This window comes from Bactrocera neohumeralis, unplaced genomic scaffold, assembly GCF_024586455.1.
Source record: "Bactrocera neohumeralis isolate Rockhampton unplaced genomic scaffold, APGP_CSIRO_Bneo_wtdbg2-racon-allhic-juicebox.fasta_v2 cluster09, whole genome shotgun sequence".
In the NCBI taxonomy this organism is placed as follows: Eukaryota; Metazoa; Arthropoda; class Insecta; order Diptera; family Tephritidae; genus Bactrocera; species Bactrocera neohumeralis.
Genome location: NW_026089622.1, coordinates 32,719,298 through 32,736,429, shown reverse-complemented (window position 1 = coordinate 32,736,429; position 17,132 = coordinate 32,719,298). Strand labels below are relative to the sequence as shown.

General features: G+C 38.0%; 2 protein-coding genes across 2 annotated transcripts in view; both read left to right on the top strand.

The window, feature by feature from the left end:
* Positions 1-17,132, top strand: part of LOC126764244 (uncharacterized) — a 480,626-nt gene that overhangs the window by 358,323 nt on the left and 105,171 nt on the right. The gene's annotated exons all lie outside the window — the stretch shown is intronic.
* The window catches only part of LOC126764044 (dnaJ homolog subfamily C member 16), a 384,131-nt gene that overhangs the window by 294,079 nt on the left and 72,920 nt on the right, over positions 1-17,132 (top strand). Inside the window, exon 8 of the mRNA XM_050481781.1 lies at positions 6,600-6,831. Coding sequence (XP_050337738.1) covers positions 6,600-6,831 — 232 coding nt within the window. The remainder of the gene's footprint in view (positions 1-6,599; positions 6,832-17,132) is intronic.

The following is a 17,132-nucleotide window of genomic DNA, read 5'->3' as shown; positions in this document are numbered from 1 at the left end:
TATTTATAATATAACACAACCGTCTTAACTCGCTCTTCTAATTTTCATATTACCAAAATTAAAATGCCGTCGGCATATGTGGAAATGGGATATGTTGCCTCTTCGAAATTTTCATATAAATGAAAACTGCGCTGTTAAACTGCTGAAAAGACAGCTTCTAGCTTACGATATATGGCATATATCTATATCTAGTAAGCAATGAGCAATGTGGAGTCTGCACAGGCAGAGATGCCCCGTTATTATAATATCGGGTGATTTTTTAAGAGCTTGATAACTTTTTTTTAAAACAAAACGCATAAAATTTGCAAAATCTCATCGGTTCTTTATTTGAAACGTTAGATTGGTTCATGACATTTACTTTTTGAAGATAATTTCATTTAAATGTTGACCGCGGCTGCGTCTTAGGTGGTCCATTCGGAAAGTCCAATTTTGGGCAACTTTTTCGAGCATTTCGGCCGGAATATTTTATCGACAAATTTTGTTCAGCGATGAGGCTCATTTCTGGTTGAATGGCTACGTAAATAAGCAAAATTGCCGCATTTGGGGTGAAGAGCAACCAGAAGCCGTTCAAGAACTGCCCATGCATCCCGAAAAATGCACTGTTTGGTGTGGTTTGTACGCTGGTGGAATCATTGGACCGTATTTTTTCAAAGATGCTGTTGGACGCAACGTTACGGTGAATGGCGATCGCTATCGTTCGATGCTAACAAACTTTTTGTTGCCAAAAATGGAAGAACTGAACTTGGTTGACATGTGGTTTCAACAAGATGGCGCTACATGCCACACAGCTCGCGATTCTATGGCCATTTTGAGGGAAAACTTCGGAGAACAATTCATCTCAAGAAATGGACCCGTAAGTTGGCTACCAAGATCATGCGATTTAACGCCTTTAGACTATTTTTTGTGGGGCTACGTCAAGTCTAAAGTCTACAGAAATAAGCCAGCAACTATTCCAGCTTTGGAAGACAACATTTCCGAAGAAATTCGGGCTATTCCGGCCGAAATGCTCGAAAAAGTTGCCCAAAATTGGACTTTCCGAATGGACCACCTAAGACGCAGCCGCGGTCAACATTTAAATGAAATTATCTTCAAAAAGTAAATGTCATGAACCAATCTAACGTTTCAAATAAAAAACCGATGAGATTTTGCAAATTTTATGCGTTTTTTTTTTAAAAAAAGTTATCAAGCTCTTAAAAAATCACCCGATAAAAGTATTTTTGAGAGTTGGTAACACTGTAAGGTTGGCACCATCAAACATGTCAACACATTAACTATATTTATATATTTCGAAATTTGAAATTTAAATTTAAATACACGATGTTATGAGCAAAGTTGATATTATGTTGTCGATTCAAAAGTCTTGTTTTAATGCGTTCTTCAATTCGAGTGGAACTGAGAGTACAAATACCGTCAAATGTTTGACAGCAAGTAAGTGGTCAACTTTTATATGAGAAAATGGAATTGTCGTTTTACTCTATCTTACTCGTAATTTTTCCTTATTTGCTCACCGTTTAGACCTACCCTGGACTACGACAAACATTTGAAAACCAAAGTCAGCTCAATCGGCCCAGCCGTTCTCGAGTTTTAATCAGACTAACGAACAACAATTCATTTTTATTTATATAGAAGATAGATAGATAGATAGATTTGCATTTTCCACAAAACCAATGAGGTTTGCCATAAGGTGCGTTACCGACTTTTTTAGGTGCCGCGGTAGACCTATTTTCAACTTTACAACTTAAAATATACATAAATAAGAAATGGCATAAAAAGTAAAAAAAAAAGATTGTGAACAAAAAAATTTAATAATTAATAAATATTCCTTAGCTCCCACAAAAGATGCATCCAAAATCCTACAGCTCTATTAAATATATTCAAATACAGAAGTTAACTGTTAGTAGTAGTTACCTATGTGAAATGCACAAAAACTTGTTGTGCCGAAAATGAAGTGTGGCTACCCACCGATTAAAAATTCTCAAAGAAAAAATATGTTCCTAGTCTTATATATACCTACTTTAAAACATCAGGTTGTGAATTTTCGCAGCAATAAAAAGGTTATACATATGTATTTTTTCGAAAATCCTGCAAGATGACAACAAGAATAAAAATTGTCATTCAATATTGCATCTAGTTTTTTCAAAAAATTTATGAAAAGTTCAGAAGTTTTTACCGGATTTGCCGAATCGTATACTTTTTCTTCTGTAAAAGTGAATGCGTTTTCAAGAATCTGGTATTTGCAATTTAAAATTAGATTATTGTACACATACGTTTTGTTCGGTCCATTTTGGAGTACGCAGTGTTCATTTGGAGACCGTATTGCATTTCGTCAATTTATAGGATCGATCGTGTTCAAAAGATTTTTCTAAAATTTGCTCTCCGCTCCTTAAAGTTTGTTGACCCAATACCATCGTATACATCTCGTTTTTTGCTTTTAAATCTTAAATCACTGGAAAATCGACGTTCCGTTCTCTGCCTCTCATTTGTTTTCAATGTAATTAATGGAGGTATTGACTGTCCCTATTTATTAGGGAAAATTAACTTTAATACTCCTTAACGTTGTCTCTGATCTACCTCCCCATTTCATTAAAAAAGGAGAGTACTAAATTTGCTGAATATGCTCCTCTCAAGCGTGCTATGCATGAGTTTAACTCGATTTCCGATAAAGTACTTCTTGAGTTTTCTCACTCTATTATTCATATTCATTACTACCCTCAATTCTGTTTTTTTAGGTTAAGTTATCTACTTATGTAATTGTAATTTAATTATTTTAGAATTCAAATTTGAATCATAATTCTTCTTTAATCTGTAAGAATTAATGTTCATAGACTTAACTAAATAAATTAATAAATAAATTTGAATATGTATATATTAGAGTGATTCAATCGTTTCTTCTTTTCGCTGCGTGGCGCCAATTGGATATTCCAAGCGAAGCCAGGTCCTTCTCCACTTGGTCCTTCCAACGGAGTGGAGGTCTTCCTCTTCCTCTGCTTCCCCGGCGGGTACTGCGTCGAATACTTTCAGAGCTGGAGTGTTTTCATCCATTCGGAGAACATGACCTAGCCAGCGTAGCCGCTGTCTTTTAATTCGCTGAACTATGTCAATGTCGTCATATATCTCGTACAGCTCATCGTTCCATCGAATGCGATATTAGCCGTGGCCAACGCGCAAAGGACCATAAATCTTTCGCAGAATTTTTCTCTCGAAAACTCGTAACGTCGACTCATCGGTTGCTGTCATCGCCCAAGCCTCTGCACCATATAGCAGGACGGGAATTATGAGCGACTTATAGAGTTTAGCTTTTGTTCGTCGAGAGAGGACTTTACTTTTCAATTGCCTACTCAGTCCGAAGTAGCACCTGTTGGCAAGAGCAATCCTGCGTTGGATTTCCAGGCTGACATTGTTGGTGGTGTTAATACTGGTTCCTAAATAGACGAAATTATCTACAACTTCACAGTTATGACTGTCAACAGTGACGTGAGAGCCAAGTCGCGAGTGCCACGACTGTTTGTTTGATGACAGGAGATATTTCGTTTTGCCCTCGTTCACTACCAGACCCATTTTCTGTGCTTCCTTGTCCAGCCTAGAGAAAGCAGAACTAACAGCGCGGGTGTTGAGGCCGATGATATCAATATCGTCGGCATACGCCAGCAGCTGTACACTCTTATAGAAGATGGTACCTTCTCTGTTTAGTTCTGCAGCTCGAACTATTTTCTCCAGGAGCATGTTGAAGAAGTCGCACGATAGGGAGTCGCCTTGTCTGAAACCTCGTTTGGTATCGAACGGCTCGGAGAGGTCCTTCCCGATCCTGACGGAACTTTTCGTGTTGCTCAACGTCAGCTTACACAGCCGTCTTAGTTTTGCGGGGATACCAAATTCAGACATCGCGGCATAAAGGCAGCTACTTTTCGTGCTGTCGAAAGCAGCTTTGAAATCGACGAAGAGGTGGTGTGTGTCGATTCTCCTTTCACGGGTCTTTTCCAAGATTTGGCGCATGGTGAATATCTGGTCCGTTGTTGATTTTCCAGGTCTGAAGCCACACTGATAAGGTCCAATCAGTTTGTTGACGGTGGGTAGCAACCAAGGTATCATTAAAAATACCGAACACATATTCTCAAATTAATTCATACCTCGCTAATTCTCGTTCCGGTGGGAATTTGTAAAAGGATTCGGCTCCCACACATCTGCATACACAAGATTTCGGCATTCCTCTATAGACACAAACTTATCAAAATCTTCGACATATCTTACCATCCAGGATTGTATCCTTTTGCATGCAAAAATTTAGAAATACTTGAAGCGTGTTTAACACTAGCACAAAAAGACAACTCATTTAACATTAAACAACAAGCAATATCCCAATAAAATTGAACATATGTACATATGTGTGTATATGTAAAGTAATTCAAAATAATCACCTAAACGACGTAAACACTTGCGTAAGATTTTCTGGAGTTGAGTGTATAAATATAAACATAACAAAGGTTTATTACTGTATCTACTGAGCTTTGCGCACACGATTCACATTATCATGGTTTTCTTATGAAAATAAGCAATCTCGACCAATTAAGGTAATCGCTAAAAATTTACATCATTCAAACGATCCAGAGGCTATAATATCAGACCTTCATAAAAAGGGATTCAAAGCTATAAATGCAGTAAACAAACTAAAGTGGAAAACGAAAAAGCCATTAGATATAATTGTTCTTACTTTCGATGCAACAGAAAATATAAGTAATATATGTATGTATATGCCATAAAAACCATATTGCATCAGTTGTTGTCATTGAGGCTGTAATGCAGTCAAAACTCATACCACAATGCAAATTGTGCCAATCATATGCGAATACTCACAACCAAAGATAAAGAGATGTCCAATTCATCTCTTATTGGAAGTGAGAGAGCAATTGCTAAACCTCAAAATCTCCTGAACTCGATCAGCTGTCTTAACAATTGGAAACGTGGAATGGTCAGATTGAAATCTTAACAAAAAAATATGTAGACAGAGGGATTTGTTGCCTCGCTCTATACAATTACATACAAGGTCTGTCGCAAAAGAAACAGGACTGTTAAAAAAAACAACAAAAAATTAATATTTTTCAAAAGTTATATTTTTTTTATTCAAAGTAGTTTCCTTGTGCTTCGATACAGCGTTTAGCCCGGTCAATTAGCATTTCAAGTGAGTGTTTAAGGAATGCTCTTGAGAATATCGGTGTCGCCTTTTGGATATCTGAAATGTCCTGAAACCAGTGTACTTTCATGGGCAAATGAAGTTTTCCAAATAGGTAAAAATCGCAGGGTGCCAGATCAGGTGAATAGGGTGTGTGATTAATGGTAAATATGGAGTTTTTTGTCAAAAAATCAGTGACAAGCGTCGACCGATGGCACGGCGCATTATCGTGCAACAGGCGCCAGGACCCTGCCTCACGGTATTGTGGTCGAGCACTTCGAATGCGTGACAAAACACTCTTCATAACACAAAGGTAAACCACAGCATTAATCGTTTGGCCAGGTGTGGCGAACTCTCGGTGTACAATACCTTCGGAATCGTAAAAACAAATCAGCATTGTCTTTATTTTTGACTTCTGAAGACGACCGACTTCTGATCGTCACAGAGGTCCTCACGACCTTCTTGGAATCGCTTAAACCACTCATGCACATTGCTACGGGATAGGCACTGAACACCATAAACTTTTTTCACCATTTGAAATGTTTCAGTAAACGATGACCGATGACCAAAAGCTGCTCACTTTTTGATCGATAACATCGATTGTAGTTATCCAATTGTCTTCAAATTTTTACGAAATGCCAACAAGAGATCAAACTTTTTATACTCACCAATAGGTGGCGCTACCAGAAACAGTTATATTTAAAAAGTTCTGTTTCTTTTGCGACAGACCTTGTATAATTGTTCGTTAGTTTCGTAAGTGTGCGCACAGCAACTGACTTAGAACGACCATCCCGTTCTGCGTTAAAAATTTAATTAAGTTGATCGATTAACTGTTGGTGAGTTAACCCCCGTCGAAAGTTCGCATAAAAATGATCGCATAAAAATGTTCGCGATTCCACTTTTGTCTGAGATTAATATTTCAACCTACTGTGAACAATACAAATAACGGTCGTATGTCAGACAGTTCTGAGTTAAAAATGTCAAACTTTACGATAAAGTTGTGAATTGCCAGATTGAAACACTAGGGTTGGCAAATACTGAAATATAAAAGGCATCCTACGTTAGGTTGTTTTGGTGTTCGTTTGTTTAAAATATGTATATTGATGAGATAATACGATATAATAACAAAACGTTCCTCAACTCGCACGAAAGGTCGTCGATGTATGTAGGTGGATCGAAAGTCGATGTAAAAAATTGCTGCAGCTTTGAGTACTTCAAGTGTTGCCTTGCAAACTGTAGAAATACGGGCTGGAGAACCTGCTGCTATATTAGTCTAATATTTGTATTTAACATTTTTCATTAGTCCGAGTGAAAAATAAAACCGCCAGTTTACAAATTTAAAATTATTAACTTTAGCTAATTTTAAAATAAATGTTTAAATTGTATAAAAGAGGTGTAAATATAGTTCTATATTTAAAAAAAATTCTTGCAGAATCTCTTTGACGAACATGCACAAAGCTTAATCAACAGATGGTTATCCAAGGTCGAGTATATAAGTGAATATTTGATTGACAACCTGGAGAAGGAACATATATTAGCGTTGTTGTCTCTGCTGGGAACTATTATATTTATGTTTGTTGTGGGCTATGTTATGATTTATTTTGTTCGGGTCGAAGAAGAAAACTTAAAACAAAAGGGACACTTGAATGGAAGCAACTCTACTTGTAAGTATTAATAATACATTACACTGATCTATAGTGGTTTTGTTGTACTAGATATAAGATCAATTTTGTGTTCACATTGATAAGATTTGCTTTGGCTCATTTTTTCACTTCAATTTTACATTACAAAAATCATAAAACATGAAACAAAATATCAAATACGGATATGCATTTATAATATCGGTTTTGTTTCGTAAAAATAAGGACAAAGGTTTTGACAAATGTCAAAAACATGACATGTTTCAACAAAACTCCTTTAAAGAACATTTATTTTATAACTTCTTAGTTGATAATATCCTTTTCACAATTTTGTTTTGGTTCATTTAGTCACCGACGCTCTTCCGTAGTGACAACATAGTTTTTGTTGTTCTATTTGAGTAATGTCAGCTTCTACGGTAGAAATAAGTTAACTCTCTTAAATGAAGGATTTAAAATTTAATCTTCCTATGAGTACGGAAGAGCGACTCGTCGGTGACTAAATGAAACATTAGTCAAATCAAACAATTGTGCCCAAAACACAATAACATCAACTCAGCTGATCAGGTAGGGAACATAAAACAATGCGAAGGACTAAATTGAATTTTATATGATGCTCGATTGGACGGCTAACAGAGCGGAAAAACTTCAGGAAGGGATTTCACCAATGAGGAAGGAATCATGTGTAGAAGTTCACGCAAGTGGGGAAAGTTCTCTGAGAGCCATTTACTTGGTAGTGGCCAGAAACGATTCTTTTACATATGGTTCAAGCAGCTCATGACTTTCGGTCTTAGACCAAGTATCCTTTGTGGCCAATAAACATCGTTTAGGCGAACTAAAATGAGAATGTCTCGTTAAAAAGGCCTTCACTTAAAACGACACCACAGCCTAAGACCCTCTTTTGATGGCAACCATGACAAACGCATTCAAGATCACGACTGGAGGGCATGCACCTGGAATGTCCGGTCCCTTAATTGGGAAGGTGCCGCTGACCTGGTCGATATTCTCATTAAAGTGAAGGCTGACATTACCGCCGTCCTAGAAATGCGATGGATGGGACAAGGACTGAGATGAGTAGGTCTTTGTGACATTTACTACGGTGGCCATATAAAGAACGCAAATTCGGTGTGGTATTCGTGGTGGGAGAGAGACTTCGTCGCCCAGCCCGGGCATTCACCCCGGTGGATGAACGTCTATCCATAATCCTCATCAAAGCGAAGTTCGAAATATAGCTGATTTTCGCCCACCACCCGCCAGAGGAGAAGGGCGATGGGACAAAAATCGGACTTTAACACCAAGGTGGGCAAAGAAGGTATCTATAGCACAACGGTCGGTAAATTCAGTTTTCGTGATGAAACATCCCCCAATTGGAATGAGGCTGATCGACTTATGGTTATCTGTAGTTGGAAAATTCACCCAGCTACCTGGCTGTATCCGGATCGAAAAGCCACGGACCAGAGCGATCATGTTTGAACCAATGGTTTTCGGAAAAAACAAAACAACAGAGAGAGAAAACAGACTGTTCTCCTCAAGACGTTAAAATCGACCACTACACGTGTGCGATGGGATAGATTCCAGGAATTGAAGAGAGAAGCAATACGTATTTGCAGGAGCTTAAAAAGCTGGCAGAAAGGTGTAAGTTTCGAAAATCTAACAAAATGATGTGGCGACTAACAGAAGGTTTCAATACCGGAGCATACTCTTATAAAACCCCCAGACTGATCTAGTGACTGATATCCGATTCCCAAATCGATAACGATGGAGCGTATGTTCCATTGCCTGACCATGAAGAAGTTCAAAAAGCAATTACACGTCTGAAGAACAACAAAGCGGCGGGGGCCGATGGATTGCTGGTGGATCTACTCAAATACGGCACCGAAGTACTAGTAAGGAGCATGCACCAGCTTCTTTGTAAGATATGGTCGCACGAAAGCATGGCCGACGATTGGAATTTAAATGCGCTCTGCCCAATCTACAAAAAGCGAGACCCCACAATCTGCGCCAACTACTGTGGGGTAAGCCTCCTTAACATCGGATATAAGGTTCCATCGAGCCTATTGTGTGATATATTAAAGGGCACCGTTGAAAAACTGATTGGACCTTCGAAGTGTGACCTTAGGCCTGGAAAATCAAGAACTGACCAGATATTCACCATCCTCCAAATCTTGGAAAAGACCCGTGAAAAGAGGATTGAGCCACACCACCACTTCGTCGATTTTGAAGCTGCTTTTGACAACATGAAAATGAACTGCCTTTATGTCGCTATGTCTGAATTTAGTATCCCCGCAAAACTAATACGGCTGTGTAAACTGACGTTGAGCAATGCCAAAAGCTCCGTCAGGATCGTCAATCAGCTGTTGGAGAATATAATACAATTTTCGATAAGAATGTATAACTGCTGGCATATGCCGATGATATTGATATCATTAGCCTCAACAACCGCGCCGTTAGGTCTGCTTTCTCCAGACTCGATAAGGAAGCAAAGCAAATGGGTCTGGCAGTGGACGGGCAAGGCGACGTCGTCGCACTCGGGACTTGGCTTCCACGTCACTGTTGACTATTATAGCATCGAAGTCGTAGATGAATTCAACTATCTTGGCACCAGTATTAAAAGCAAAAAAAATATCAGCCTCGAAATCGAACGCAGAATAACTCTTGCCAAAAGGTGCTACTTCGAATTAAGTAGGAAATTGAGAAGTAGAGTCCTCTCTCGACGAATAAAGACCAAACTCTATAAGTCACTCATTATTCCCGTCTTTATAGATGGTGCGGAGGCATGGACGATAACAACATCAGATGAGTCGACGTCACGAGTTTTCCAAGGAAGGGTTCTGTGGAAGATTGATGGTCCTTTGCGCATTGGTCACGGGGAATGAACGTATTCGATGGAACGATGAGCTGTATGAGATATACGACGGCAGTGACTTAGTTCAGGGGATAAAAATACAATGGTTTGCTGGCTAGGTCATGTCGTACGTATGGACAAAAACACTCCAGCTCTGAAAGTATTGCACACACTACCCGCCGTGGGAAACAGGGGAAGAGACTGACCTCCACTCCGTTGAAAGTCCAAGTGGAGAAAGACCGGGCTTCGCTTGGAATCTCCAACTGACGCCAAGCAACGAAAAAGACAAATGAATGGCGCGCTGTTGTAAACTCGATTATAACCGCTTTGCTCTGCTATTTAGCAGAAATATGTAAAAAACAACTCTTTACATGCAGAGAATCGTCCACGAAACGAAAAAAATGGAAGAAATTAAGCAGAAAAAAAAAAATGAATCCCAAATACAAATTGTATGTATGTATACACTGGTTGGATCATTTAATAAATTTTTCAATCATATTAATTGAATAAGTAAAATTTTGCAAATTTGTAAAGTGCCTGCAAAATAATATTTACAGGGTTTGTCCGGAAAATAAAAGGATTTAGTCGATTTAAAAAAAAATTATTGAACCAATCGTTACAATTCTTTAAAACCTTTCAAAATAGGCTCCTTCTTCGGCATTCTCTGGAATAGCCTTGAGACCCGAGGTGCATGCTGCTTGGATCCCCACTGTCGTCTCAAAATTCTTGGTTTTCATCGGCCTTTTCAGGCAAAAAACAGGTCCGGGGCCACATCTGGGCTGTACGGCGGCTGCGGAAGCGTTGGGATCACTCGGAAGATTGCCTCTTTGTATCGGCATCGTACTCAAAAATCCATGTCTCGTCACCTGTGATTACGTTATTGGGGGTTACTTCTACATACAGTGGACCAATAAAGTTTACATACACCTAGTTCTATTAAATTATGACACGTTTATTTGTTTTAAAATAAATAAATTTTGTGGTTTTTTCTATTCATTTCAAGATATGTATATTTAACATTAAATATAACATATAAATTTTTTTTTTTTACACAAATAAAAAATATTAATGCTAAAGCGTACAATGCGCCTAATTTATATCAAAAAAGTTTACATACACCAATGATTATTTATATAATTCAAAAGTAATTACAATAGTTTTTGCGGTTTTTGGACTACATTTTGTTGCTATTATTGTCCCTAGACGTCGACGTATGCTCCCCACTCGATTTCTAGTATTATTTGACCCACGAGGTCGATAATCGAGTTTTTTGGCCTTATTTTGAACAAATTCGATATTTTTTAACGCGGTTTTCTAAAAAGTTTCATATATTTTGAAAAGGCACACTTCCACTCGCCGCAATTTCCGGTCGTCAGTGAGAACTTTTAAACCATCTTCGCGTACACCTTGCGCATGTTCAAGTGTCACAATTGCATGAACCACAGATTTTGATAAATTTCATATTTGGGCAATGAAACGAGTACTTAGTCGACGGTCTGAGTTGAAAACTTTGCGCACACAAGTCACATTGTTGGGGTTTGTCGGAATCGCAGGTCTTCCAGCACGGTCTTCATCAACGACCTCTTCCCGGCCCTCCAAAAAGGCTTGATGCCACCGAAACAGACCACTTCTTGCTAAAGCAACATCTGGATAAGTCCACTTGATCATATCAAACGTCTCTGTCGCAGATTTACCAAGTTTAACACAGAATTTAATCGCGTACCTCTGCTCTAACGAACGCTGCATTTTCGGCTTGCACCATTCACAGAAACACGTCGTGTGAAAATGTTTGTCCTGACTCTTTAGGTGCGCGGAGATAACTGACCGCTCGTTCGTTAGATGGGAACGTCTTCCACCGAATCCAGTCGGTGCATGCACGTACGAAGTTCAGGCGCGGCGGCAGAAAAACAGGCTTATACATTTTTATTTTTGTGTATCACTCAGCATTTATTGTTCTGCGTAATTTGATTTGGATCATCTTGAAAACCCATGGAGTGAACTGGTCTTTACTTTCGAGCGCATACGCATTCATTCATGATTCATTATCTCTCACGATTTCATAGACAGGTTTCGAAGCACAGCTATCGTATTTTTTTTATATTTCTCGCGACCAATCGATGCGAGCCTTTTTTAAAGAGATCATCAAATTGTGTGGGATACAACCTGATAACAAACTTTTACAGTCCAATGTCCATGCATTATTAAATGTATGCTAGTACCGCTAATGCTTATAGTTGCCACAATCCCATGATAGGGCAGATAACGGTCTGACAATATACTTGCGCACAGCATCAGTAGTTTCAAAAACCACAACTGATATCGGAGGACCTTCCCGAAATCCCTCTTGGAGTGATCTTCGACCTCGATTGAATTCACCATACCATATATAAAAACTGGTCTTTGATGAAGCTTCGTAGCCAAAAAATTAATTTTATCGATATATTGTTGCTGAGATAATCCACTATGAAAGTTATAACAAATAATCCTTCAAAATTGTTCGCGGTTTAATTTAATTTTTTTCCTGAGATGCATACTTGCTGTAAGCAACACAAAAGTGGTCGTATGTCAAAACATCATGAGTAGGTATAACTTTAAAAGTGTCAAACTTTACGATAAAGGTGTGAATTGCCAGATTGCAACACTAGGGTTGCCAATATCCGAAATATAGAAGGCAACCTACCTAGAAAAGTTTTAAAATTTGAATTTATTATATAACTAGAAAACCCGGCGATCTCCGTTTCACCACCAAATTGCTTCGTTTTATGTAACATTTCGTTTGGTGATTAAAAGATAAAAAAATTTAAAAATTATATTTCATTTCACAACAGTAATGAATTCATTTCGATTACAAAAATTAAGTATTATTTGGTTGAACTTCTATAAGTAAATGAAAGTGAATCCAAAGTAAATACTGAATCGAAGCAATATACGTGTCCGCAAATTATCTGTTTCATAGAAGTGCCCGCAGCCGTTGTCCTGCGTGAAATTATTTGTTTTGACAACATTTTTTGTTTTTCTTGCGATGGTTTTCCAACTTGTGAGCACGCCACGTATATCTAACCGTGTGATAAACATAGCATTTCCTAATTTATGCCACACACTATGCGACTATCCTTTTGTCCTATTGATTGTCCTCCCGAATGCAATTTTCGCTCGAAACGGAATACGTTTGAATTGAAATGGCAAATCGTTAGAACTCAAAGGAATTCGTAGAATCAAGCATTCTGCCCCCTTGTATTTGATAGCGCAGATTGCGGAACATAACAACGACAGATCCAACTTTGAGACGCAAATGATGCGGTGAAATACCAAGCCTCTCCAAAGAATTTAGAAATTCCACAGGATAATTCACGGCGTCGTCTTCATTGTCAAGACGATCGATCGATTTGTATGAGCGCAAGTCTCCCGGAATTTCAATCTTCCAGTTTAAGTCAACAACATCGGTATTTTGGCAGCTAGCATTGCGCGTGCACTTAAGGAATCGTAGTTACAATAGTTTGGCCAATGTCCGAACATTCGTGATGAGTTCATCTTTCGTGAATTGAGAAACGATAGATGGAATTGATATTGAACCACCGGAATTGACCCATTTCCAATTTTTAGCAAAGACGATGTAAAATGTCTTTGGCAAAGTCATTTTTGTTCGTATCCTATAATTGACGCGGATTTGAAGCCTGATTTGTCGAAATGTTTATAGCGAAAAGTGTGCGAACTTCATTTTTATTCCAGTTATTGAAATGTTCCAGCAATTGTAATTGCTGTCTTACTTCTCCAAAATTTGCACACACCGTACCATTCACAGTACCCAATGACTCAAATAAAGTTGAACCGCGTACATTAATCAATAGCAACCGAAGGTAGAAACAATCGTCGTAATACATTAGTTGATAACACAGCTGGATGTCCATCTACTGGTTGGCCTTGCTTTCTGCGCAACTATTTCTTTGACGATGCATTCCAGGTATAATATCAAGGTATTTCCGAATAGAGCAATGTTCTCGCAAACGGATCACTGACGAAAGTTGAGAAAAAACTCGTTAATGTTAATTTTGTTGCTGGCGGTGTTTCCACTGGCTGTACTGTATTCTCTGGGTTGAAATACACTCTCCAAGTTAACTGCGAGATGCACAACAGTCGGAAAACGTTTATGAATTGCAAAAGTAAATATCCTACAAAGCGCTTTATTACAGTTCACATATCGACCGTATCGTTCAAGACCAATAACCGCCATGTTGCTTCCTTTAGTGACATAATTACAAACGTATTTTATCGATTACACCAAACTGCAATACTGAACATTGATATGAGTTTTGAATGTGAATTACACAATAATGGCGAATATGCTACGATCCATGTGTTGTCAACTTCAATATTCATTCTTCTAAATTGAATGCTAAATGTTCTGCCATTGTCGTCTGGTGAGCGACGCCTATACAGTGGATATCAATCATTTCTAGTTTCAGTTTCCGAAAGAAAAGCACTTGGATAGTGTTTCGTGCATATATTGTCAGACGTACAACCCGAAGTGGGATTGTGGTGTCCGCAAGCTCCATGAACCATATTGGTTTTTACCACTTGGTATAATACTGTATCTTTCTCTGCATCAGGAATTTCCGCAGAAATGAGTTCATCAGTTTGATCTGGTGTAACCACCATTCACCATCCAAAGAAAAATGTGTGCGTGCGGCTAACTTTTTTTTTTGCTACTCAACAGAATACATCCAGCATCTAACAGCATATGTACCATATGTTGCTTCAAGATAAAGTCCACCAAACATCGCTGCTGTTGTTTGAAAAGTTGTGCTGTGACATCGTGACGATCGCTTGATGATTGACCGCGTTCCATAATTCCACATGTATGTCATCGCATTCTGGGAGTAGTCGTTCATGTGTCTTGGGCTGCCATACGTTGATGGCAAAAAGAACGCCGACCGATATTAGCGCGACCTCTTCGTGGCTTCGTAAGAAATTTCAATCTGTAATTGATCACTTTATGTGAAACGTAAAGTTTTCACTGAATAATTTTCAATAATTTTTTTTTTTGAATAGCCGGAATAAAAAAGCATGCGACCGAAATTGAATGATTCAAATATTTGACAAATCAAAATATTGAAAAACAAAACAAACAAAAATTGAAAACAAATTTGTATGGAAAAATGTTACCTTTTCGAATTTTCCAATTTTCAGACTTTTCCTCAAGAAAGGCATAAGGTATTTTTATTTCCAAACTTTCCCCGATCCAACACGAACAACCTCTGCAAATTTCATCAAGATTGCTGCATCCGTTCTCTTAGCGTTACTAACAAACAAACATTCATTCGTTTTTATGGGAAAAAGAAAAGGGCTGTTTTTAGGGGGTTTCCGGCAAATATTCGAAATTTTCTTGCCGTAAAAACCATCCTTGAACCTCCACGAACATTTAGAAAAGAGAATTGGCCAAATTGGTTCAGGTGTTGTTGAGTTATGCGCTTACCAACACATTTTTTTTTTGTTTTTCTATTTTCCCGCTTTTCTGTTGAAATTTTTCCTGAATTTTCTTTGCTATTAACCTCACGGAGTCCGAGACCTTTCTAACGAATGCAAAACCGAGGAAAGCGGTTCATGCGTTCTGAAGTTCTAGGGTCAGGAAGGAAAACCCGGCTTATTTTTATAATATATATTAGAGTCAACTTTTATATGGGAAAATGGAATTGTCGTCTTACTCTCCCTTACTCGAAATTTTTCTTTATTTGCTCACCGTTTAGACCTACCCTGGACTACGACAAACATTTTAAAACCAAACTTAGCTCAATCGGCCCAGCCGTTCTCGAGTTTTAATCAGACTAACGAACAACAATTCATTTTTATTTATATAAACTAGCTAACCCGGCGAACTTCGCACCGCCTAATTATTGTAGGCATATTTAGTAAGTCACAAACACACGACACAATACTTTTTTAATTTTATTGAAATTTGCTGCTTTTAGATTTTTAGGAATATTAAAGAATTATAGTATAGATGCACAGCAAAGAGACGTTAACATTTCAAGTGACATTTTACCATAGACAATTTTTTTTGAGTGAATACTGACAAATATTTACACTATAACTATCAAACTACATCTGTCGTTTTTTTTTTTTGACGATGGCCATGGTTAGGAAAAGAAGAAGAACTACATCTGTCATCGAGAAAATAAAGAATTCAAACAACTATAAAATAGTTATAGTGAAGCTATATATCCCTCAACTCCTTAAAATGCATTGTCCGTTTTGTAAAAAGTGGATGGAACGGCAGAAAAAAATAATAACTGTCCAGATTGTATTAAATTATTATTAAGATGCGACGAATGCTACAACATAATCGCTGTTACCTTCAGATTTTGTACCAAGTGTGGTAAGAATGTAGAACGAATAATACGCGTGAACAGGGCAAAAGCACAAAAAAATATATTAAAGTAAAAGCTGCTATCTAAACCAAAACTCGTTTCTAAAATGCCATCTTCATCATCTGAGGAGACATTCTGTGAATTAAATTTATCGGCCGAAGACATACAGGACATTCAAGTTATTGAAGACAGCCAAAAGACCAACATCAAGAATGTTCTGGTAGATATTGATGTTATTGAAGACAGCCAGCAGCTCAATCAGATTTGTCCGAGTCGCCTAGTACTTCCACCATATTATCATGTCCTGGCGAGCCAAGTGGTTCCCAGGTAGATGGAGCCAAGTTGATGGAAATAAAGAGTTACTAATACACGTTGACATTAAGGATCCAAATGCACATATTATATACATATTAAGTCATTTATTTATATTTATACACTTTATATACAAAAATTTTAAATTTTCTTGGATGTGCTCGTTTCTGGACTGTGAACATGATAAACAAATCTTTGCTTAAATTAAATACAACACAGTTATGATCATATACAGTTAATTAATATAGTGCTTTCTGGTAGACAATATTTTTAGTTTTTTTTTTTGCGGTGCGTAAATAAATAAGGATGTTGGTTTTCCGACACGCGAACACGCAACGTATAATTGTCCATGTGCGAAACAGGGAAACTCTAAGTTTATTCCGCAAACTTGCAACGATTGGCCTTGCGATTTATTTATGGTCATCGCAAACGCCAGACGCACGGGAAATTGCAACCTCTTAAAATCAAATGGCAAATCCGTTGGAATCATAGGTATTCGTGGGATTAAGACATTCTCTCCTTTGTAATTTCCTTTGATTATTTTAGCTTCGATGATGTTATTCATGAGTTTCTTCACAACCAATCTCGTTCCATTGCAAAGTCGAGGTTGATTAATATTACGCAGCATGATGACAACTGACCCTACTTTTTCAATTTCAAAACAAAAGGATTATCATCGCTGCTGCTAAAACTTTCAAATAGAAACGGTGCAACAACTCGGTTCCTGTGCGCTGAAATAATTTTTCAAATATTCGTTTTTCGCAACAACCGCTCGACCACGATCTGCATCAATTCGACCAATTGGA